Source organism: Astatotilapia calliptera, chromosome 7 (genome assembly GCF_964374335.1).
Source record: "Astatotilapia calliptera chromosome 7, fAstCal68.1, whole genome shotgun sequence".
NCBI lineage: Eukaryota > Metazoa > Chordata > Actinopteri > Cichliformes > Cichlidae > Astatotilapia > Astatotilapia calliptera.
Genome location: NC_137428.1, coordinates 62,631,699 through 62,656,857, shown reverse-complemented (window position 1 = coordinate 62,656,857; position 25,159 = coordinate 62,631,699). Strand labels below are relative to the sequence as shown.

The 25,159-nt window shown below is 41.8% G+C and overlaps 1 protein-coding gene, 3 long non-coding RNA genes and 1 pseudogene across 8 annotated transcripts; 4 read left to right on the top strand and 1 right to left on the bottom strand.

Moving 5' to 3' along the window:
* Positions 1-61: 61 nt before the first annotated feature.
* On the bottom strand, positions 62-478 carry LOC145430198 (uncharacterized). The gene is made up of 2 exons (XR_013910660.1): positions 269-478; positions 62-142 (listed from the first exon to the last, which is right to left on the bottom strand). It is a non-coding gene; the product is annotated as an uncharacterized LOC145430198 (long non-coding RNA).
* A 6,295-nt stretch (positions 479-6,773) lies between these two features.
* On the top strand, positions 6,774-15,465 carry LOC113026989 (fatty acyl-CoA hydrolase precursor, medium chain-like). 4 transcript variants are annotated; one of them, XM_080304839.1, is made up of 14 exons: positions 6,774-6,991; positions 10,522-10,714; positions 10,791-10,932; positions 11,164-11,297; positions 13,132-13,285; positions 13,370-13,474; positions 13,586-13,669; positions 13,820-13,963; positions 14,064-14,141; positions 14,229-14,376; positions 14,490-14,639; positions 14,727-14,799; positions 15,048-15,271; positions 15,375-15,465. In XM_080304839.1, exons 1-13 carry the CDS (start codon positions 6,910-6,912, stop codon positions 15,232-15,234), a joined length of 1,674 nt encoding a protein of 557 aa, XP_080160965.1. In that variant the 5' UTR covers positions 6,774-6,909; the 3' UTR covers positions 15,235-15,271; positions 15,375-15,465. The 4 variants fall into 4 exon arrangements, with proteins under 4 accessions (XP_080160965.1, XP_080160964.1, XP_026032141.1 ...); XM_026176356.2 differs by having other exon boundaries at positions 6,775-6,991; positions 13,586-13,684; XM_080304838.1 differs by having other exon boundaries at positions 15,048-15,465.
* On the top strand, positions 12,397-12,819 carry LOC145430200 (uncharacterized). Its single transcript, XR_013910663.1, has 2 exons — positions 12,397-12,526; positions 12,595-12,819. It is a non-coding gene; the product is annotated as an uncharacterized LOC145430200 (long non-coding RNA).
* A 558-nt stretch (positions 15,466-16,023) lies between the features above and the next one.
* Positions 16,024-24,179, top strand: LOC113027006 (fatty acyl-CoA hydrolase precursor, medium chain-like; annotated as a pseudogene). The gene is made up of 13 exons (XR_013910659.1): positions 16,024-16,180; positions 17,620-17,812; positions 17,889-18,030; positions 18,253-18,386; positions 21,600-21,753; positions 21,839-21,943; positions 22,054-22,152; positions 22,288-22,431; positions 22,538-22,615; positions 22,703-22,850; positions 22,964-23,113; positions 23,201-23,273; positions 23,522-24,179. The product of XR_013910659.1 is annotated as a fatty acyl-CoA hydrolase precursor, medium chain-like (transcript).
* Positions 20,568-21,247, top strand: LOC145430199 (uncharacterized). The gene is made up of 3 exons (XR_013910661.1): positions 20,568-20,709; positions 20,808-20,921; positions 21,116-21,247. It is a non-coding gene; the product is annotated as an uncharacterized LOC145430199 (long non-coding RNA).
* Positions 24,180-25,159: the final 980 nt, after the last annotated feature.

The window sequence follows — 25,159 nt, the reverse complement described above, 5'->3', positions numbered from 1 at the left end:
TAGTGGTGATTAAGTTATGGCTCTGCTCTCTTTGCAACCCCCGGCTGTGTTCCTGGATTGCCCGGTGTTCCAGATCAACTGGCGTTTAGATCAACTGGCGTTGGTCGAACAGATGTGTGGCAGTCTTGCGTTTCAGTAGCTCCTACCGACAAACCAGCAAAAAAACGGCAAATGTGTCACCTGTGACACTTGTGAGGTTATCTCAAACACACTCCGTCAGTCTTGATGCTGTTGAACAACAAAATGTTTAAAAATGTGGCGAGTTTACCTGGTGATATCCTCATGCGCGACGCGATCGCGAAAACAGCAAACAAGTAACACCACGCCGATGTTGTTCACAGGACAGCAAGAGTAAACGATCGGGAGACTCTTGTCGTCGTTATCGTTCCACTCGCACGGTTTATTTCACCGAATTCAGCGTTTTTGCTCCACAACTAAAGCGAGCAGTTTACTTTGTGCACTAACATGGAGTCGAGTCAACCAGCGCCACCTCTGGCCAAGTGCCACAGCCTACAGCCAGATCAACCTGTGACACACATCTGCACCACGTTTGATTTCGTTTCTTGCACAACACATTTGTACCTTTCAATTGTGTCTGTTTGTGAATCATGCAAATAAACCTTTGAAATGAATGAAATGATATCATATATTCCTTATTGGCCTACATTTGTACAAAATTCCAAATTATATACACAAAGTCATAGAAATCACCACTCCAATTGGTCATCATGATTTTGATATTCTCTTTTCCCATAACAATGAAATACACCTTGGACAAATATGACACATCGATATTTCATTAGTGTCGTCACATCACATCCTGTAAGCATCATCTGCCTGTGTCCTTTCCCTGGAAATTAATATTTCCAGCCAATATAGGCAATCCATCAACATGGCTGGAGAGTTGGTAGTTATATATAAAGTCAGTGACTCAGGTGTGTCGCTTGGTTTGTCATCTGTTTGTGAGACTGGAGGAGACGCAATCTTTTGTTTTAAATCTTAGTTAGGAAGATTCCTGTTTTAAAACAAGCACGTATTGTGAGAAATGCAAGAAGTACATCTGCAGAAAGTACACAGTTACATTCTGTCCATCATGTGGACAAAATTGAAAATGTTGAGCATTGAAAAACTGAGAACGCTGGGCAAGTTCAAAAGAAATGTGTTTGTAAGAACGAAAAACCAAATTGTTCCTAAAATAGTTATGGAAAGTCTAACTGTTGTATGTCTGTGTTCTACATGTTTATCTGATGGGAAATAAAGTTGCTATTGTTTCATTGCAGTTTTTGAACAATTCTGAGTGGATTTACACAGTACGGATCTAAGTGACCCGCAACAAAATCAATGTCATTTTTTTGTTCTTCAACATAATACAAGGGTTCATTTCCAAAACTTGCCTATGATCTTCAATTTGTAGCAGATCCACTATCACACAGCAGCTAGAGCAGTTTCAAATGGAGGTCAGTCCACTGCTGCCATCTGTGGCCAAATACCATAGCCCACTACTAGATTAACTTGTGACACATCTTCACCTGCTGCTATGATGACATTGAGTAGAGGCTGAGTGGCTGCACTTACCCCTGGTACATTCAAATCTACCCACAAACATGTTGAAAGATGCAATGGCAGCAATGTGGATTGTCAACACTAAAAACAATCAGTAAGCAAAGACAACAGGGATCACTTTTTACTGTTTATTTAGCACCCACAACATTTGTAGTCGCCTTCTGCACAGGGAAAGTCCACACACACTGTGTGGTACCACTTTCCACAGAAGGTGCATTCAGTCTGCAAGATTGAATGAGATTGTCAGAGTCATTGTCTGGCTGTTTATTACTATTCACCTGCGGTACATTCACAGTAACTGCCATCTCCTTACAAATGTTTATTAGATTAACCACACTTATACAGACTGTATATAACAACCAACTCTAAAATGTTTTTTCTCAGAGAAAAGACACAGACAGACTACGCTAACGACATGTGATGTTACAACACTAGTGAAATATTGGTGTCATTTCATTCTTTTCAAAGGTTCATTTGCATGACGCACAAACAGACACAACTGAAAGGTACAAATGTGTTGTGCAAGAAACGAAATCAAACGTGGTGCAGATGTGTGTCACAGGTTGATCTGGCTGTAGGCTGTGGCACTTGGCCAGAGGTGGCGCTGGTTGACTCGACTCCATGTTAGTGCACACAAAGTAAACTGCTCGCTTTAGTTGTGAAGCAAAAACGCTGAAACCGGAGAAATAAACCGTGCGAGTGGAACGATAACGACGACAAGAGTCTCCCGATCGTTTACTCTTGCTGTCCTGTGAACAACATCGGCGTGGTGTTACTTGTTTGCTGTTTTCGCGATCGCGTCGCGCATGAGGATATCACCAGGTAAACTCGCCACATTTTTAAACATTTTGTTGTTCAACAGCATCAAGACTGACGGAGTGTGTTTGAGATAACCTCACAAGTGTCACAGGTGACACATTTGCCGTTTTTTTTGCTGGTTTGTCGGTAGGAGCTACTGAAACGCAAGACTGCCACACATCTGTTCGACCAACGCCAGTTGATCTAAACGCCAGTTGATCTGGAACACCGGGCGAACCGAAAATTCCATTTGCTGCGTGGAAAAAGTTGTTCGATAACTACTTGCTGGCGATCGGGGGTAATGACTTTGCTACGGAGAGGAAGAGGGCCCTGCTCATTCACTGCTTGGGAACGGAGGGACAACGAATCTACAGCGCCTTACCACTCGCTACGGATGATTACGAGGGATCCGTAAAGGCTTTGGAAACGTACTTTCATCCTAAAGTCAATGTTGTCGCCGAGAGATACCGTTTCAGGCAACGAGCCCAAGCTGTCGGTGAGTCTACAGATCACTACGTTGCAGCACTGCGTGAGCTCGTGAAACAATGTAAGTTCGGGGCTATGGAGAATGAAATGTTGCGGGATCAACTTGTAGAGAAGACAAATAATGCTCGTATACGTGAAAGACTGCTAATGGAGGAGGATTTGACGCTCGATCGAGCTTTGGAAATTGCTAGGCGTACAGAGGCTGCAATAGCTGATGCAAAGGCCATTGCTGTCGGTGAAACAAAGCCTGTTGCCGCTGTTCAAGTACAAAAGAAGATGCGCAAGCCAAAATACAAAGCAGCTAAAAAAACGGATACAGCTCCGACGTGCTACCGTTGTGGTTCAGCTGATCACAAAGCCAATGATAAATCCTGCCCCGCAAAAGACTGCAAATGTAATACGTGTGGGAAAATCGGACATTTTTCGAGAGTGTGTAAATCTTCTCATAAGCTTGTTAATGAAGTGACTGTTCCTGAAATGTGTGTTTTAACTGTTGACAATTGTGTCAGTGGTGATCCGGCTAAATTGATGTGCACTGTTGCAGTCACTGTACCAAATACTGCACAGGCATGCACTGTTAAGCTACTAGTAGACACAGGGTCTGGTGTTTCCATACTGCCTGAACATGTTTACAGCACAAATTTTGGCTCAGTTAAGTTAAGTAATCCAGCTGTTCAGCTTATTACATATTCAAAAGAGAAACTGGATGTATTAGGGTGTCTTAGAGCTGACATTACTTACAATGGCAAGAGTGCCTCCACAGATCTCTACATTGTGAGAACAGGAACACCCATACTGGGAATGGACTTGGTGACTGCCCTCCAGCTACACATAAAAGGGGGACAATTAGTTCTTGACAGTCCCAAGGTCTGTGCTGCACTCCAGCAAACCTCGGCTCTGCCACTCAAGGTAAACAGGAATGTGAGTCTCCAGTTACATTCGGATGTGCAAAGGACTTTGTACATAAAGTGAAGGTGCGACCTGAAGTGAAGCCAATACAGCAGAAACTTCGACGCTTACCCCTGTCAGTCCGTGATGCTGTTTCCGCAGAACTCAAGAACCTTGAGGAACATGGCATCATAGAGAAAATTGATGCATCTGAATGGGTCTCCCCGATTGTAGTCACTAGAAGGAAGACTGGTGGCATACGCATGTGCGTTGATTTGAGAGAACCTAACAAAGCGGTGGTCGCTGACAGTCATCCCTTGCCACTGATAGAGGACATACTGTCTGCGCTGCGTGGGGCTGTCATGTTCTCCACCCTGGATCTTAAATCCGCCTACCATCAGCTGAAACTACATGAAGAGAGTAGAGGGCTCACTGCTTTCATTACACATTACCAGTACTGCAGAGTTCCCTATGGGTTGAGTTCAGCACCTGCAGCCTTCCAAAAGATGATGACACAAATCCTACGCGGCCAGAAAGGGGTGCAATGCTACCTTGATGATGTCATCATATACGGAACGTCAGAAGCTGAACATGAGGCCAACTTGCGTGCTGTGTTACACAGAATCAACAATGCAGGACTGAAACTCAATGTTGACAAATGTCAACTCCGTCAAACTACTCTGAGCTTTTTGGGTCAAAAGATCGGTCCAGAAGGTCTGCTGCCAGATGACTCTCATGTCACTGCCATCCTGCATGCTCCGCCCCCTACTGATCCTGCAACCCTGCGCTCATTTCTTGGCTTGAGTGCATGGTACAGCAAGTTTGTGCCAAATTACGCGACTGTTGTTGAACCTATGAGAGCTCTTCTGCGTAAGGACTGTTCATTCCACTGGAACGAAGCAGCTCAAGCAGCGTTTGATCAAGTCAAGCGGTTAATCGTGCACAGCCCTGCCCTGGTGATGTTCGACCCCAGTAAGCCAACCATAGTCTCAACAGATGCCTCAGACTACGGTGTAGGTGCTGTTTTGACTCAACTTGACGGTAATGATGCAGAACATACTGTTGCATTTGCATCTCGCAGCTTGTCTGATGCAGAGAGGAAATACTCAATCGTTGAGAAGGAAGCTCTAGCTTGCGTCTGGGCTGCTGAAAAATGGCGCACATGGCTCTGGGGCAGAAAATTCCTCCTACGAACAGATCACCAAGCACTGACAACACTGCTGACTACTAAGGGCAATAACAGAGCTGGTCTACGCATAGCCAGATGGTCAGCTCGCCTGTTGGAGTTTGATTATGAAGTGGAATATAGAACTGGGTCACTGAACCATGTTGCTGATTGTCTTTCTAGGCTTCCACTTTCCGAGACAGACATGGCATGTGCAGAGGATGTGGAGTCAGTTGCAGCCATCCTCACTGATCTGAGTGCTGTGTCTGAGGATGACTTCCAGTCAGGGTGCAAAGACTGTCCAGTGTTCACAAAGCTCCGTGTGCAGATACAGAAAGGCTGGCCTGCTAGGAAGACGTCACTGGATCCTGACTTACAGCCGTACTTCCCAATCCGCCATGAACTCGCGGTCTTGAACGAGTGCATCATCAGAGGTACACATCGATTGCTAGTGCCTGAGTCGTTGCAGAAAAAACTCACTGATATAGCTCATGAAACTCACCAAGGCATCGTCCGTACCAAACAACGCCTGAGGGAAATGTACTGGTGGCCCAAAATGGATTGTCATATAGAGACACTGATAAAGAACTGTGCAACGTGCAGACAGAATGACAAGTCCGCTGTCACCCATGATGCTCCACTCCAACCCATTCCTTTACCAGCTGCTGCTTGGGAAAAGGTGTCTGTGGACATCATAGGCCCTTTTGAAATAGCCCCTTCTGACTGTAGATTTGCCATCACATTGGTAGACTACTTTAGCAAGTGGCCTGAAGTAGCTTTTGCTCCCCGAGCTGATGCAGCTACTATCATTCAATTCCTTTCTGTAGTTTTCTCTCGTGAAGGGAATCCAAAGACACTGATAAGTGACAATGGCTCTCAATTTCTCTCTGCTGAGTTCACTGACTTCCTGAAAAGCAGGGGAATCCAACACCTGAGATCCTCAGTGTATTACCCAAGAGCTAATGGGGAAGTTGAGAGATTCAGTAGATGCATTAAAGACTGCCTACAGACTGCCTCGATTCAAGGACAACCCTGGAAATCGTTCCTGAGAACTTACCTGATGGACTACAGAGCAACCCTTCATTCAACAACTGGAGTTTCCCCTTCAGAACTGCTCCATGGACGACGAATGAGAACAAAGTTACAGGTAATGGATATACCTGTTCCTCAGACAGAGAGGCATACCATGTGCGAAAGAGTTAAGAATAAGCAAATGAAAATGAAAGAATACACTGATGCTCGCAGACACGCCAAACCATCCAACTTTCAGCCTGGTGACAAGGTACGGGTTAGGAAGCCGTGGAAGGTAAAGAAAGGCGAGTTAAAGTTTTCCAAACCAAGGACTGTCATGACAAGGAAAGGACCAAACACTTATTTGCTGGATGATGGACGGACCTGGAACGCCTCACACTTATCGGCTCTGTCAGAGCTGAACGCAGGTACTGATTCTGACACAACAATGGACTGTCATAAACCAGGAACTGATCTAGCATCTAACTCTGAGTCTGATAGTAGGCTTAGACCCACCAGGATGAGGAACCCACCTTGCTGGACCCAAGACTTTGTCATGGGAAAGTGAATGTTACTGAGTAATGTGAAATATGTTAAAAGTGTATTAGGTGACATACATCAGAATGATGAAGTCAGGTTCACATAAGAAGTCCTTGTTCAAAGGGGGAGATGTTGTGTCCACACATACTATTGCATTTGTTCTGTAGATGCATTTACCAGAAGCGCTAGAGGGCGCTAGTGAGTATGTTGTTCTGGTTGTGGTTTTGGAGAAGAAAAAAAGAAAAATAAAGAAAGGAGTCAACTCCGGTAATCCTCTGTTCCTACCTGCGTGTGTGTGTAATACTTGCTGAACTAACACCACACAACAATGTCATATCTTGCTGGAGACACTACCCTTTCCTCTTTGTCAAAGAGAAAAGAAGAAACCTTCATATGAGGACGCACTTCCTCTGTCTCTTTGAAAAATCCGCGGAGTTTCGCAATCCACAGAGCTGACCATGGAGTTGCATGCAAAGCACAATTTCTTCTTCTTGGTATCCGCTTCATTCCTCTGTGCTGTTGTTGTTGCAGATCTTCAGGGTAAGTAGGATAAAACAGTTCTTAGCAAAATGGTCTTTGTGACATCTCCTAATTTCTGTGTAATGCGTGTGTTCCTTAAACCTACATGTAGTACATGTTTTTCTTTTCCTTTTTTTGCACGAGTTGCTTTTTGAAAAACTAGTGTTTAAATCTGACAATATTAATCAATCAGTAATCAACGGTATTATGGCAGCAATAGTCATTTTAAAAGCTGATAATTAAACATCAACTTTTGTGTTCTAAGTCCAGGTGACATTTTACCTGCAAAGGCTATTCACTCTGTTCAAAGGTGAACGATAGCAAAGAACCAAGCATGTGAGACGACGGTTTTAAAAGACTGGACCGTGCAAATTTTAATTATTGTTATTATTTTCATTTTGCAAAAAAGGCTGTTTTTAAAAAAAATCTTTCTGCTGACTTCATGCTGATAAGGAATAAATTGAGTATTGCAGCGACGGTGAATAAACAGAAACAGATTTCATGGTCAACTCTGCTTCTTTTTCAGGATCACAATACACAACAAAGGAAGTTTATGGCAAAAAAAAAAATACAGAGCCATGTGAGCCAGTAGCTTTTTTAAAAAAAAATAAAAATAAAAAAAATGATGAAGTATCACAGCCCTGCGACAGACTGGCGACCTGTCCAGGGTGTACCCTGCCTCTCGCCCTATGACAGCTGGGATAGGCTCCAGCGCCCCCCGCGACCCTGAAAAGGATAAGCGGAAATGACACACTCTTCACTAGTTGGGATAGTTACAAAGCTTTCTTTTTTATGAATGAGCGATTCATGTTTTTATTGAACATTTGAAGATAATACAACACAAACTCTTGTAGAGGTTATAATGTCAGAGAGAAACATGTTTTGAAAAGACAAGCAGGTTCTAGTGATGGGATTTCCAGCTCTTTTTAGAGAACCGGCTCTTTCGGCTCGGCTCACTAAAAAGAGCCGGGTCTTTCGACTCCCAACCGGATCTTCAGATTGTTTTGTTGCTTAAATTAATTTGTTATTAACAACAATATAAAATTATGCACAGAATGAATTACTAATGTAAAAAAAAACAAACGCGGTTTTATTTATATATGTTTATAAATAAATATATACGGTGGCCCCTAGAGACAAAGCACGTACAAACTCCAAAATGCATTTCTAGCGTTAACTGAACTTCCAAAACAGAGCTACTAGATCACTAAAATTACACAATTGAAAGCATATGTGTATTGTTTGTGTATTTATACACAGGCACTCATATATATTCAAATAATTGAAAAGTAAATTTCATTTACCTGTTACTACCACACACCAAATCCGGTCGTCGGTACTTCCTGACTTGTGTAGCCAGTAGGTAACAAAAGCTCAACACTGCGCCTAGCATCCTGGAGCACTTCTGTTGTGTTTGTTACCAGCCGTCAGCTACGTAGAAAAAGATCCTGGAGTAGAAAGTAATATTAAATAAATTCTAACAACAGCTTATCAAGCTTAAACGTGCTGCTGTTGTTCAGCCGCTGGTTTCCTCTTTCTGGTGCAAAGTGGACCAAAAACAAACAAGAGAGACAGACTCGCGACAGAAAAGCCGATCAGCTGATCATTTAAGCAGTTTCACGATTGAAGTAGCAGCCGGAGAGCGAGAGGCAGTCGCTCGTTAAGCTTAACGTGGGAATGCTTTACAAACATTCAGAGATGGACTTACACACGTGCTTTACTTCTCTCGGGGATAACTTTGTCGGAGATGAAATGCCAGGTTGCTAGCGAAGCTCCAAATGCTATCCAGACCACCGACAGGTCCCGCATGCCACAGCCGCTCTATCACGTGACGCATACTGCTCCGACTGCTAATGTTCTGAGGTGAGTTACGGTGTGTTGCAAGTTTTGTGAGGTGCTTTCGTGATATTTAATGGATATTTAATTACATTTTTTATTTTTCTCCGATATCCGATCCAGTAATTTAGGTCAGTATCGGACCGATACCGATATGTAATATCGGATCAGTCCATCTCTAGTCCAGATCACACGCTGCACTGTCGTGCTACTACGTCTTTCCACTTTCGTTTCTGTTTGTGCGTGTGCAGTGTGAGAGGCTGCGTTGACACCCTCACGAGGGGCGACAGGATTTCGAACAGGTTTGATTTTCTTGTGACCATTGATGATCGGGACCTGGTTGTGAGGTGTTAGTCGCTTCTCGTTACCAAATGTATACTACACAACACACGATTAAGGCGAAATTCAGGCCCATCCCCAAAACGGTCGCACGACTGAAAAACGGCTCAAAATGGGCCAGAAATTGTACAGTGTGTGCCCAGCTTTAGTTAGCCATGAGTGCCTCCGTTGTGAAAGGGTCTTTATTCTGCTCAGTGTGACTCACAGCAATGGTCCCTGGTCAGCCCTGACTTTGTGTTAAAGTCATACTAAAGTAAAATATCTGGTGCTATACCAGATATTTCTGGTATAGCACAAAATTATCCTTTCAACAGTTATTGAAAGTTAAGAGACCTAGCTTGTATGAACCTTATGGGATATTCATATAGAGATCCTCCAGCTTCCCTTCCAGGACCTGAAGCTCAGTAAAGCACCCCTTCAAACACAATCTGTTCTCTGATTGGAATGTTAAATTTGTGATTGACATGACATTGACCAATCAGCTGAAAGAAAGAAAAATAAAGTCAAAATTCAAACTAGTAAGTTGAAACTCACACAGCCAAAGAACTTGAGCACAGAGTTCTACACATAGCTTATGGCTTTGTATCTGTAACCAGACCTTAACATAAAAAATTTGTAACTTGTGTAAATCTTTTTTACATACACACAAATTCTCATGTATAGATGCAAAAACATAAAAATTTCAGATATTTTTGTTTACAAGGTTACAAAACTCAGTTCACAACTATGCATCTGATTTAAAAATACAAAATATTTATGACCACAATTTGAGCCCTTAGGAAATAATTCTACAGGTTTACAGAAAAGCCAATTGAAAACAAGAAATAAGAAAACTAGGAATTTCCTAGGCGCACTGAGGTAACAAAAAGCAAAGAGGGTGTACAACGCGACAACGGACAGAGGAAAACACAGGGTTAAAATACACAAGGGAGTAACGAGTGAATGGGAAACAGGAGGGACACACATCTGGAACTAATCAGATATAATGAGACAAAGGGCAAGCAAAGCTCAAAACAATGAGACTATTAAAGTAAAACAGGAAACACAAGACAGGCAAGAAGACACAGACTTGACAAGGTGGCACAGCTGACTGGGAAGAGACAGGGAACATGGGACACGGGAACAGAAACTAAACACAGGTTAAGATGAAAACTGATGGAGGGAGAACTAAAATTACTGAGAGCTTGAGAAAAAGGATAACCAAAACCAAGAACAATAATAAACAAGTAATGTTAAACCAAAAAAAACCAAACACTGCCATGACAGTAAATGTGCATTATAACAGGCATGTCTCTGTAGCTGTAGCTCGATCAACAATTCTTTTTAAATATAAAGTTTTAGGTTAAGATTTTCAGTCATTTCTAATATCCTGACAGCACCTGCAGTCCACACAAAGCTCGGGAGCCTGAAAGGTGAGTATGTGAGTGTGAAAGGGAAGGAGACTGGCGTCCATGCCTACCTGGGTGTCCCATTTGCCAAGCCACCCCTTGGCCCTTCCTTGAGACTGGCTCCACCTCAGCCTGCAGAAGAATGGGAAGGAGTAAGAGATGCCACTAAACAGCCACCAATGTAAGAAATGTGAACTTCAACATACTTGGAGGAATTATTGGCTTTATTTGTAAAATTAGCATTGTCTCTCTTTAAGGTGCATTCAGTCTAAAGAAGCTGTTTTGGATCTGGTTGATAAACTCGGTGGACTGCTGGCAGAAATACCAGACATCTCTGAAGACTGTCTTTACCTCAACATTTACACTCCTGCAAAAAGAGCTAATAATGCCAAGCTCCCAGTAAGAATCTTTTGCTGTAGGTTTTGAGGGATGCCAAAACACAATCTCAGTAAAGACACCCATCTTTAGAACTCAATTGCACATTTTATCATCTAAAATGTAAACTTAAGTTTACATTACAGTTTTCTCTGTTTAAAGTTTAAATTCTTAAAGATTAGTTTTTGTAGCTTGACTGAGACTCCAAAAGATCCTCTAATCTTTGATGGAAAGCTCTTTTATTATTCTTTCTAGGTCATGGTCTGGATTCATGGTGGGGGCTTTACGCTGGGATCAGCTTCAACATATGATGGCTCTGCCTTGGCTGCTTACCAGGACGTGGTTGTGGTTCTGATCCAGTATCGCTTGGGACTTCTGGGTTTTCTCAGGTAAATAAACTCCATCCATCCATAATCTCTCCAACGGGTCGGCCCCGTGGCCTCCTCCTAGTGGAACACTGGGAGCCCAGAACTCCTCACCAAGGAGGCATCCAGGAGGCATCTAGTAGATGCCTAAACCACCTTAACTGGCTCCTTTTGATCTGGAAGAAGAGTGCTCTGAGCCCCTCCTGAATGTCCAAACTCCTCACCCCATCTCTAAGAGAGAGGCCAGTCACCCTTGGGAGAAAGCTCATTGTCACAGCACCAATCTGTCCATAAAAATTATGAACAGAATCTGTGATAAAGGGCAACCGTGGTGGAGTCCAGCACCCCCGAGGAACAATTACGATTTATTGTCAGCAATGCAAACCAAGCTCTTGCAACAGTTCTATAAGGACAGAATGAACCATGACAATGGGCCTCACACCCCCATACTACTGAAGCTTCTCACAGAAGAATACTCTGAAGGACTTAACTGAAGGCCTTCTCCAAGTCAACACAACACATGTAGGCTGCTTGGGCAAACTGCGATAGACCCTCAAATATCCTCGAGAGAACAAAGAGCTGTGTTCCGCACCCGGGAGGAGCGGGAGGAAAAGCACATTGTTCCTCCAGTACTAGCAGTTCGACTAATTGACACACTCTCTATTCCAGAACCCTGGCATAAAATTTCCTGTGGAGGATGAGGAGTGTGATCCCCATATAATTGGAACAGACTGTCTTATCCCCCCTTCTGGAAGATGGGAAGCACAACCCAGGTCTGCCAGTCTAGTGGTATGGCCCCTGATCTCCCCGCAACATTGTAGAGACGTGTCAACCAAGACAGTCCTACAATATCCATTGCCTTACAGAACTCAAGGCGAACCTCATCCACTCCAGGGGCCCTGCCACCAAGGAGTTGTTTAACTGCTTCAGTGAACTCTCCCCTGGTTAAGCATTAGGTGCCCCACTTGTCGCCAGACTCTGCTCCTGCTACAGGAGACATGTCAGTGAGAGAAAGGAGGTCCTGCTTCCTTTTGCCGCCTGACAATATCCTCAGTTGAAATCAGCAGCACTCCACCAGCACTTTACACAATGTCGGTAAAGCACCCCTTTCCCCTCCTGAGCTGCCTGATAGTGTTCCAGAATTGCTCCAATAAGATCTGAGTCTTTTTTCATGGCCTTATTAAATTCCTCTCACACAAGTTTTTACTAGACTCTCCAGAAGACTGGTTCTAGAGCCAAAGACACACCTTCAGGTGAGCCTGACTATATCTAGGCAGTATCTCTCAACCTCCCACACTAACTGAAACTTCTTCTCCGCCAGAAAGGTGACATTCCATGTCTCCATCACCAGCTTTAGTAGTGGGCATCAGTCTCCCAGGGTCTCCATCCTTGATCGCCACTGGCACACACTGTACCCAACCCCTACGGTGCCTCCCATCTCCCTTGTTCAAGCATTGGGGCCATAGTAACCCTTTCCCAGGCCTGGTAAATTGTTCCCTCGATGTTGGACCCATGGAAATATAAATGAACTCAAGTTATGAAAGTAGAACATACTATGGTTTTGTTTTTCTGTGTTTTTATCTGATTTTATAAGACAAAAAATTGAAAGTTTGCTTTATTTATCACAAGGTATAAACATAGCTTGGTAAATTTTTTACTGCCTTACCGTGTCACTCAGCTTCAGCAAATATGTGGAAGTGGCATATGCAGCTACTGCCCAACTGGACAAACAGAATGCAAAAGTGGTTTTCAGAATCCTCTACTAGCTGCTGTCAATAACACATGAATAGAAGTGTCTTGTAAAAAGATGTTTCAATCAGGGAAAATACATTATAAAAATAACATTTTGTTCTATCAGCACTGGAGATGAGCACATTTCAGGGAACTTTGGCCTCCTGGACCAGGTTGAAGCTCTCAAGTGGATCCAGCAGCACATTCACAACTTTGGAGGAGACCCAGGATTAGTTACCATATTTGGAGAGTCTGCTGGTGGAGTGAGCGTGTCTCTTCTGGTAATCTACAGTCAAAGGAACTTTAAAAAAACCTTTTCACTCTAGAACAAAAATTAATATGTGATGTGTTACTTGAATCACCAGCTCCTGTCACCACTGTCTGATGGGCTGTTTCACCGTGCTATTGCTGAGAGTGGCACAGCTGCAATGAATGTACTTGTGGCAAATGATCCTCTACCAATGGCGCAGGTTAATTATCCATATTCTTCCTTTTTTGGAGGGTTAAAAACATTTTTGTTGCAGAATAATGAGAATATTAAAATGGAATTGTTTTGACAAATATTTGCCATTTCACCTCAGGCAATTGCAAACGCATCTGGCTGCAGTCTCAAAAGCACAAAGAAGATCAGTGACTGCATGAGAAACCTTGATATTGATACTATAGTGGGTTTTACACAGGTGAGGTAATGGGTGCAAACATGATAGAGAATGATTATTATGTCTTCTACAATATTTCTTTGAAGCCTTTGATTTCTCCCTCAGCTCTGTTCATGCTATCACATCTTTTACTTTTGTATATTTAATTCTCTCAAGGATCCAAATTTGAGATTTCAAGTAAATGTTGATGGACATTTCCTGACTAAACCTGTGGATGAGCTGTTTCGTAAACATGAACTCCATGCTGTTCCATTCATGACTGGTGTCAATAATGATGAAGGTGGATGGATACTTGTATCAGTAAGTGTTGCAGAAACTTCTGAATAAAGATCTCAATATAATTTTAAAATTGCAAAACAACAGCAAAGATAAAAAGTAATTTGGCTTGGTATTTCCTCAGTTTTTTGCTCCCCAAAACTGGACAGAAGGACTAGATCGGGAATTTCTTTTGAACATGGTTTCCTTCTTCTACCCCGACGTAAGGCAGACACCACTTGATGTTACAATATTACTGTCCCCGACCTGCTCGAGCTTCTTTGATTGATGTGCTGCTTATTTCTTTAAGCCTGAAGCAGCATTTCTCAGAGATGTGATAGCTGATGAATATATCGGAAATGGTGACGACCGTGTGAAAAACAGAGATGGGTACACTGAGATGCTTGGAGATTTGTTTTTCACCATTCCAGCGATCAAAGCTGCTAATGCTCACAGAGGTAATTTAATTTGTTTAATAAAAGATTATACAAATCTGCCTAAAACCCAACACTTGATGTTTACTGTGACACACTTTCATTAACAAATATCACACACATTCATCAAATTCCAGATGCAGGCGCTCCTGTATACCTGTATGAGTACCAACATCCTCCCAAATTCCTGCAGCAGAAAAGGCCGAGCTTTGTCAGGACTGACCACGGAGATGAAATTTTTACAGTTTTGGGATTTTGCTTCACAACTTCCCATGTTAGGTTACCCGGTAAGATAACATAGAAATCTGCCTTAGTGCTCGATCTGTTTTGTTTTCCAAGTGTGAAAAATATGTTTTGCAACATGATCGTTTTAGATCCGTGCCCTGAGGATGAGGAACAGTTGAGCAAGATCATGATGAGCTACTGGGGGAACTTTGCTCGCACAGGGTAGGAATTTCCAACTGTTGTAAATTTCACACTTCACACTTTTAATAACTGAATGGTAAATGGTAAATGTCCTGTATTTATATAGCGCTTTACTAGTCCCCAAGGACCCCAAAGCGCTTTACACATCCAGTCATCCACCCATTCAGACACACATTCACACACTGGTGATGGCAAGCTACATTGTAGCCACAGCCACCCTGGGGCGTACTGACAGAGGCGAACTTAATAACAAATGTATATGTGTTTAGATCTCCTGATGGGCACAACCTTGTCCACTGGCCAAAGTATGGAGCAGAAGAAAAGTACCTGGCGATTGGTTTAAAAAAGCAGGTAACTGCTCAGCACCTGAAGAAGGAGCGCTTTGTCTTCCTGACTCAGACCGTCCCAGAGAAGATCAAACAGCATGAGGAAAATGCAGAACGCAGCGAGCTGTAGAAAACTCACATCTGGTCTCTGCTCCATCAATTTTAAAGTAATTACACTAAACCATAATTCCCTTATCTAAAGGTCTTGTGAAGATTATCCATATTCTAATATTAAATTAATATTTTGTTTTTTTCTTTTGTTTCTTTTAGTTGAATCCAGGGTATCAGGATATTTTAAATCAAGCGCTGTAAACATAGGTTTTGTAAAACATTTATAAAATAAAAAGATTTGATTAACCAATTTTGCAGCATTTTGTTTGTCTGTGACCTGTGCTAGTATTAACTGCAAACTTAGCACTCCATTCCCTAGAATATACTTTCAGATGCAACATGCCTTTTTTTCATGTTTTAATTCTAACATTTCATGTTGTGTACATTCAACCTTCCGAAGTCCTCTTAAGCAACTGTGTCAACACCTCTGTATCTGTGTGGGTCATGAGAAATGCAATGCAAACAAAAACAACTGCACTTGTATTAATTACTGTATCATAGTTCAAGAGCCTGTGCACAACATGTGCTCAAATCAGTAAACTTGTAACCAAATTCACATTTTGAGCTTTTCAGACAGGCCGACGAAAAAAAAGGATTGCAAGAAAAAGTTGTGAATTTGTGAATTACGATAGTGGCAAAGTACGCAGGACATCCGAAGCAGAAAGTGTTCTGGAGTGAGACCTGGAGTGAACCTAAAGTTTAGACTCTAGAATGGACTTTAGTCCTGTGATGGTTTGGCTGAATAACGTCATATCTGCTGCAGAAACTACCCTTTCCTCTTTGTGAAAGAGAAAAGGAGAAAACTTCATAAGCGGACATACTTCCTCTTCTTGGCTCTGCGCTCAATTATTGGGAAATCTGCAGAGTTTCGCAATCCACAGAGCCAACCATGAAGCTGCATGCAAAGCAGTCTTTCTTCTTCTTAATATCATTTTTATTCATCTATGTTGTTGCAGATCTTCAGGGTAAGTAGGATAAAGCAGTTCTTAGCAAAACGGTCTTTGTGACATCACCTAATTTCTGTGTAATGCGTGTGTTCCTTAAACTTACATGTAGTACATGTTTTTCTTTTCCTTTTTTTGCACGAGTTGCTTTTTGAAAAACTAGTGTTTAAATCTGACAATATTAATCAATCAGTAATCAACGGTATTATGGCAGTAATAGTCATTTTAAAAGCTGATAATTAAACATCAACTTTTGTGTTCTAAGTCCAGGTGACTTCTTACCTGCAAAGGCTATTCACTCTGTTCAAAGGTGAATGATAGCAAAGAACCAAGCATGTGAGACGATTGTAGGTCAAATGTTTTAGAAGGACAGGTTGCAATTAATCAGACTTTGTTTTGTTTAAATTGGACCGTACAATTTTTAATTATTTTTATTTTTATTATTTTTCTTTGGCAAAAAAAGCTGTTTAAAAACAAACAAACAATATTTTTTGCTAACTTTATGCCGATAAGGAGTAAATGGAGTATTGCTGTGATTGTGAATAAACAGAAACAGATTTCTGCAGATTTCAACTCTGCTTCTTTACCAGGGTCACTGTAGACGCAACACACATCAAAGGAAGTCTATGGCAAAACAAAAAACCAGAGCCGTGTGAGCAAGTAGCTTTTTTAAAAAAATAAATAAATGATGAAGTATCACACTTGGTCAGATCATTTAAACCACTTAAACAAACAAAAAATAATAGTAATAAAAATGGTCATGTAGTTTAAATGCCAATGTACAGCTGTGTGTCAGGATGTAGGACCTAAACACAGCACTCAAGCACGAGATGTTAACTGAAAACGGCAGCTTTATTGCTGGATATAATTCTATGCTTTTACAGAAAACCAAACTGAAAACAAGGAATCAGAAATAAGAAAATAAAACCAAAAAACTAAGGAACAAGGAAACTAATGGCTTAAAGCAGCAAACAGAGAACTAGGAATTTCCTAGGAGCATTGGTGTAACACACAGCAAAGAGTGTGTACGACGCAAAAACGGACAGAGGAAAAAACAGGGCTAAAATACACAAGGGAGTAATAAGGGAACTGACAACAGGAGGGACACCCAGCTTGAACTAATCAAACATAATGAGACAAAGGGCAAGCAAAATGAAAACACTGAACACCAGACACCAGACTATCAAAGTAACAGGCATGTCTCTGTAGCTTGAGCTCGATTAACATAATCCACCAAATGGTGTGCATCAAAAATGTAAAAATCAGAATTTAAATAATCAATAATGACAGGAATTACATAGTCCACAGCAAAATGTGACTTTTTATTGTTTGTTTTTGACAACAAGCTGTAGACAGCAATCAGATATTGCATGTTTTGAGAAAAGTACTTTTCACGGGAAATTTTATTTAAATATAAAGTTTTATGTGAAGATTTTCAGTCATTTCTAATATCCTGACAGCACCTGCAGTCCACACAAAGCTCGGGAGCCTGAAAGGTGAGTATGTGAGTGTGAAAGGGAAGGAGACTGGCGTCCATGCATACCTGGGTGTCCCATTTGCCAAGCCACCCCTTGGCCCTTCCTTGAGACTGGCTCCACCTCAGCCTGCAGAAAGATGGGAAGGAGCAAGAGATGCCACTAAACAGCCACCAATGTAAGAAATGTGAACTTCAACATACTTGGAGGAATTATTGGCTTTATTTGTAAAATTAGCATTGTCTCTCTTTAAGGTGCATTCAGTCTAAAGAAGCTGTTTTGGATATGCTTAATAAACTCGGTGCACTGCTGGCAGAAGTACCAGACATCTCTGAAGACTGTCTTTACCTCAACATTTACACTCCTGCAAACAGAGCTAAAAATGCCAAGCTCCCAGTAAGAATCTTTTGCTGTAGGTTTTGAGGGATGCCTAAACACAATCTCAGTAAAGACACCCATCTTTAGAACTCAATTGTACATTTTATCATCTAAAATGTAAACTTAAATGTTCTTGTCCGTTTAAAGTTTAAATTCTTAAAGATTAGTTATTGTAGCTTGACTGAGACTCCAAAAGATCCTCTTATCTTTGATGGAAAGCTCTTTTATTATTCTTTCTAGGTCATGGTCTCAATCCATGGTGGGGGCTTTACGCTGGGATCAGCTTCAACATATGATGGCTCTGCCTTGGCTGCTTACCAAGAAGTGGTTGTGGTTCTGATCCAGTATCGCTTGGGAATTCTGGGTTTTCTCAGGTAAATAAACTCCATCCATCCATAATCTCTCCAACGGGTTGCCCCCAGCTGCCTTCTTCCAGTGGAACACTGGGAGCCCAGAACTCCTCACCAAGGAGGTGTCCAGGAGGCATCTAGTCAAATGCCTAAACCACCTTAACTGGCTCCTTTTGATCTGGAAGAAGAGTGCTCCTAGTCCATCCTGAATGGCCAAACTCCTCATGCCATCTCTAAGAGAGAGGGCAGCCACCCTTGGGAGAAAGCTCATTGTCACAGCACCAATCTGTCCATAAAAATTATGAACAGAATCTGTGATAAAGGGCAACCCTGGTGGAGTCCAGCACCCCCGAGGAACAATTACGATTTATTGTCAGCAATGCAAACCAAGCTCTTGCAACAGTTCTATAAGGACAGAATGAACCATGACAATGGGCCTCACGCCCCCATATTACTGAAGCATCTCACAGAAGAATACTCTGAAGGACTTAACTGAAGGCCTTCTCCAAGTCAACACAACCAATGTAGGCTGGTTGGGCGAACTGCGATAGACCCTCAAATATCCTCGAGACGATAGAGAGCTGTGTTCCGCACCCAGTAGAAAAACCACATTGTTCCTACAGTTCTAGCAGTTCAACTAGCTGACAAACTCTCTATTCCAGTACCCTGGCATTGAATTTCCTCTGAAGGCCGAGTAGTTTGATCCCTATATACAGTAGCTGGAGCACACTCCAGTCCCCCTTATGGAAGATGGGAAGCACAATTCCAGTCTGCCAATCCAGAGGTACAGCCCCTGATCTCCACGCAGCATTGTAGAGGCGTCTCAACTAAGACAGTCCTACAATATCCATAGCCGTAAGGAACTCAGGACGACCCTCATCCATTCCAGGGGTCCTGCCACCAAGGACATGTTTAACTGCCTCAGTGCCCCACTTGTCCCCAGACTTTACTTCTGCTATGGACGACTTGTCAGTATTCCTTTCACCCCCGACAATATCGTCAGTTGAAGTCAGCAGCACTCCACCTGCAATTTACACAGTGTCGGTAACGCACCCCTTTCCCCTCCTGAGCTGCCTGATAGTGTTCCAGAGGCTAACAAAACCTAATAGGACTTCTTCAGCGCGATGACTCCCTTCAACTCTGGTAAACACTGTCTAGTTCTGGGGTTAGCACCATGACAGGCACCAAGCCCCTTCAAATCAAATCAAATCAAATCAAATCACTTTTATTGTCACATCACATGTGCAGGTACATTGGTACAGTACATGTGAGTGAAATTCTTGTGTGCGAGCTTCACAAGCAACAGAGTTGTGCAAAATACAATAATGTAAACAAGCAAAATACAAGAATGGCTACATCTGAAACTAATAAATATATGTACAATATATAATAGTATATGCATTTCTGGATGTGTATACTAAATATTTTTCTACGTGTGTGTGTGTGTGTATACACATATTTTACAAATTAAATAGAGTAAACAATAAATAAAATATATAAAAATATACAGAGTTGAGACATGTGCAAAACAGTGGCATTACTGTACAGTATGGAGTGCATAATGTTAAAGTTCCAGTAGTGAAGCTGAGGTGTCTATGACGTGTTCAGCAGTCTGATGGCCTGGTGGAAGAAGCTGTCTCTCAGTCTGCTGGTACGGGACCGGGGCCTTGTCAGGTGTTCCCAGCGCACCCTCACTATACATTTGGGTGGTTCAGGTCTGTCCACCGTCATCCCCATGTGATCCAACTCACCACGAGATAGTGATCATTTGACAGTTAAGCACCTCCCTTTACCAAAGTGCCGAGAACATTCGCCCGCATATCTGATGATATGATTACAAATTCGATCATTGACCTGCAGCCTAGGCTTTCCTGGTGCAACCTGTAATTACATACACTCTTATATTTGAAGATGGTGTTCATTATGGAGAAACTGTGGTCCAGTAACAGAACACCACTTGGTTTTGTGTTAGGCAGGCTGTTTCTCCCACTCACGTCCCTCCAGGTGTTAGTAGACACACGTGTTGAGGTCTCCCAGTAGTATGACAGAGTCCCCCAGTTGGAGCACTCTCAAGCACCCCACCCAGGGACTCCAATAATGCCAGGTACTCTGAAATGTTGTTCAGCGCATGGGGGCAGATGATAGACAGTACCCATTCCCCAACCCAAATGTGCAGGGAACAAACCATTTCATCCACCGGGAAATCCTCAACGTGCAGGCAGCAAGCCAAGGGGATACCAGGATACCCACCCCAGCCCGAAGCTTCTCACCAAGGGCATGTCCAGACTGGGAAAGACTCCAGCCCCTCTCCAGGAGACTGGTTCTAGAGCCAAAGACACGCCTTCAGGTGAGCCTGACTATATCTAGCCAGTACCTCTCAACCTCCCACACTAGCTGAAACTTCTTCCCCACCAGAAAGGTGACATTCCATGTCTCTATCACCAGCTTCAGTAGTGGGCATCAGTCTCCCAGGGTCTCCATCCTTGGCACACACTGTAACCAACCCCTACGGTGCCTCCCATCTCCCTTGTTCAGGCAGTAGGGCCCCAGTCTTCCCAGGTCTGGTAAATTGTTCCCTCGATGTTGGACCCATGGAAATGTAAATGAACTCAAGTTATCAAAGTAGAACATACTATGGTTTTGTTTTTCTTCTTTTTTATCTGATTTTATAAGATAAAAAATTGAAAGTTGGCTTTATTTATCACGAGGTACAAACATCCATCCATCCATTCGCTTCCGCTTATCCTTTTCAGGGTCGCGGGGGGCGCTGGAGCCTATCCCAGCTGTCATAGGGCGAGAGGCGGGGTACCCCCTGGACAGGTCACCAGTCTATTGCAGGGCTAACGCACAGGGACAGACAACCATTCATGCTCACATTCACTTGCACATTCACACCTAGTGGCAATTTGGATTATCCAATTAACCTATCCCCACAAACTGCATGTCTTTGGCCGGTGGGAGGAAGCCGGTATAGAGTGCATGTTGGCCTAAAGCTATGTTTATAGGTATAAACATAGCTTGGTAAATTTTTTACTACCTTACCATATCACTCAGCTTCAGCAAATGTGTGGAAGTGGCATATGCAGCTACTGTCCAACTGGACAAATAGAATGCAAGAGTGGTTTTCAGAATCCTGGCTCTATTAGCCCTGTCAATAACACATGAATAGAAGTGTCTTGTAAAAAGATGTTTCAATAAGGAAAAATACATTATAAAAATAACATTTTGTTCTATCAGCACTGGAGATTAGCACATTTCAGGGAACTTTGGCCTGCTGGACCAGGTTGAAGCTCTCAAGTGGATCCAGCAGCACATTCACAACTTTGGAGGAGACCCAGGATTAGTTACCATATTTGGAGAGTCTGCTGGTGGAGTGAGCGTGTCTCTTCTGGTAATCTACAGCTTAAATGAACTTTAAATAAACCTTTTCACTCTAGAACAAAAATTAATATTTGATGTGTTACTTGAATCATCAGCTCCTGTCACCACTGTCTGATGGGCTGTTTCACCGTGCTATTGCTGAGAGTGGCACAGCTGCAATGAATGTATTTGTGGCAAATGATCCTCTACCAATGGCGCAGGTTAATTATCCATATTCTTCCTTTTTTGGAGGGTTAAACATTTTTGTTGCAGAATAATGAGAATATTAAAATGGATTTGTTTTTGAAGAATATTTGCCATTTCACCTCAGGCAATTGCAAACGCATCTGGCTGCAGTCTCGAAAGCACAAAGAAGATCAGTGACTGCATGAGAAACCTTGATATTGATACTATAGTGGGTTTTACACAGGTGAGGTAATGGGTGCAAACATGATAGAGAATGATTATTATGTCTTCTACAATATTTCTTTGAAGCCTTTGATTTCTCCCTCAGCTCTGTTCATGCTATCACACCTTTTACTTTTGTATATTTAATTCTCTCAAGGATCCAAATTTGAGAATTCAAGTAAATGTTGATGGACATTTCCTGACTAAACCTGTGGATGAGCTGTTTCGTAAACATGAACTCCATGCTGTTCCATTCATGACTGGTGTCAATAATGATGAAGGTGGATGGATGCTTGCATCAGTAAGTGTCACAGGAACATGTAAATAAAAAGCTCCATGATCTCAATGTAGTTTGTTGTTGTTTTGTAATGTTGAAAAAAAAGTAATTTGGCTTGGTATTTCCTTAGTTTTTTGCTCCCCAAAACTGGACAGAAGGACTAGATCGGGAATTTCTTTTGAACATGGTTTCCTTCTTCTACCCCGACGTAAGGCAGACACTACTTGATGTTACAATATTACTGTCCCCGACCTGCTCGAGCTTCTTTGACTGATGTGTTGCTTATTTCTTTAAGCCTAAAGCAGCATTTATCAGAGATGTGATAGCTGATGAATATATCGGAAATGGTGACGACCGTGTGAAAAACAGAGATGGGTACACTGAGATGCTTGGAGATTTGTTTTTCACCATTCCAGCGATCAAAGCTGCTAATGCTCACAGAGGTAATTTAATTTGTTTAATGAAAGATTATACAAATCTGTTTAAAACCCAACACTTGATGTTTACTGTGACACACTTTCATTAACAAATATCACACACATTCATCTAATTCCAGATGCAGGCGCTCCTGTATACCTGTATGAGTACCAACATCCTCCCAAATTCCTGCAGCAGAAAAGGCCAAGCTTTGTCGGGACTGACCACGGAGATGAAATTTTTACAGTTTTGGGATTTTGCTTCACAACTTCCCATGTTAGGTTACCCGGTAAGATAACATAGAAATCTGCCTTAGTGCTAGATCTGTTTTGTTTTCCAAGTGTGAAAAATATGTTTTGCAACATGATCGTTTTAGATCCGTGCCCTGAGGATGAGGAACAGTTGAGCAAGATCATGATGAGCTACTGGGGGAACTTTGCTCGCACAGGGTAGGAATTTCCAACTGTTGTAAATTTCACACTTCACACTTTTAATAACTGAATGGTAAATGGTAAATGTCCTGTATTTATATAGCGCTTTACTAGTCCCCAAGGACCCCAAAGCGCTTTACACATCCAGTCATCCACCCATTCAGACACACATTCACACACTGGTGATGGCAAGCTACATTGTAGCCACAGCCACCCTGGGGCGTACTGACAGAGGCGAACTTAATAACAAATGTATATGTGTTTAGATCTCCTGATGGGCAAAACCTTGTCCACTGGCCAAAGTATGGAGCAGAAGAAAAGTACCTGGCGATTGGTTTAAAAAAGCAGGTAACTGCTCAGCACCTGAAGAAGGAGCGCTTTGTCTTCCTGACTCAGACCGTCCCAGAGAAGATCAAACAGCATGAGGAAAATGCAGAACGCAGCGAGCTGTAGAAAACTCACATCTGGTCTCTGCTCCATCAATTTTTTAAAATAATTAGAATAAATCATAATTCATTTAGCGACCATTCTTTACACATGAAATATTAGTTACAGTGAACAACACTTTTTGGTAAAACATTTGGTGTTACCTTGATCATTTCCATTCTAACATATATTTTTTTAGAATCCATGATTGTGTTCTTTAAAAGCGCTATTCTCACCTTTCCACAAAACCCACGTCTCCCGTTTATAACCAGCACTGTAAACATAGGGTATGTCAAATAATCCTCGTTAATGACAAGAGCAGTTTTTGTATAGTTTAAGACATTGATCATCGATAAACGAATGCAACTGTTTTTACTTCACTATAATCAAAGTGTAATTGTGGAAGTGAAAGAAAATAGTAGATAAAAGGTTGCTAGTTGAGAGCAGCTGTCATAACATAAAAAAAACCTTGTTAAAATAAACAGATGTGACATCCTGGTTCTTTTCAGTTTTTATTTTTTTCTCATAAGAGGTGTTTAAGTTAACTGCTGTGATGACCCTTTGTGACACCAGCCAAAAAGAGCCTCCTATTAGTAAAGCTGCATTGTAATTGTAGGCCAACATGCACTCTATAAATTTTGTGCCCCTTGATGAAATCTGGATTATATGCCCTATAGTTTAGGTATATTATTCTACTGCAGTACTCATCTTAACTTCATGCCTTGATAAAACTTTAGGTGTTGTGATTAGCTTACATGTTTTCATGGCTGATGCAAAACTGCTTTTCATCTTTACACCTATCCTACTCATATAGGAGTGGATGTTTCTTTTACACAGCACAGTGATTGTGCTAGTGATTAACATTAAGCACTATGATTGGTGAATGGTGATGCTGGCAGGTCGCCTGTTAGGCATTACCTCTACTAACAGTGTTTGTATTTTATGTGTATTTTTGATAAAATTGTCTGGAATGAAATATATTTCAGTAGTGCATTTAAGAAATCTGAGCAGTTGTTTAGCTATGGGGATTTTATGCGTATTTCTAGTGTTACCTGATAACTTAGCATTCCATCTCTTAAAATATGTTAATCTTTTGGGTTGGTATTGGTACTAATTTAAAAATATATACCTCAAACGTGCACTATGAAAAATGTCTGAATATTTTTGTGTTGGCTGTCATGTCTTTTCTGTACATATTTTATATATTTTATAGCACATTTAAACAGCAGAGGTTGACCCAAAGTGTTTTAAAGACCGGCACATTTACATTACAATGTATTTACGTGAAAAACTGAAAGATGTGTTTTGCTGCGAAAAGTAAAAATCACAGTGATTTAATGGTCATTAAACTGGTTTCAAAATTTGGCAAACGGATAATGACTCGCTGCTCTCGTCTACATAACCTCACTTTATTGGTTAAAAGTATTGGTATTGATACAGCTCAATCTGCCTCCACGCGTCTGCTTTTGGATACTGCT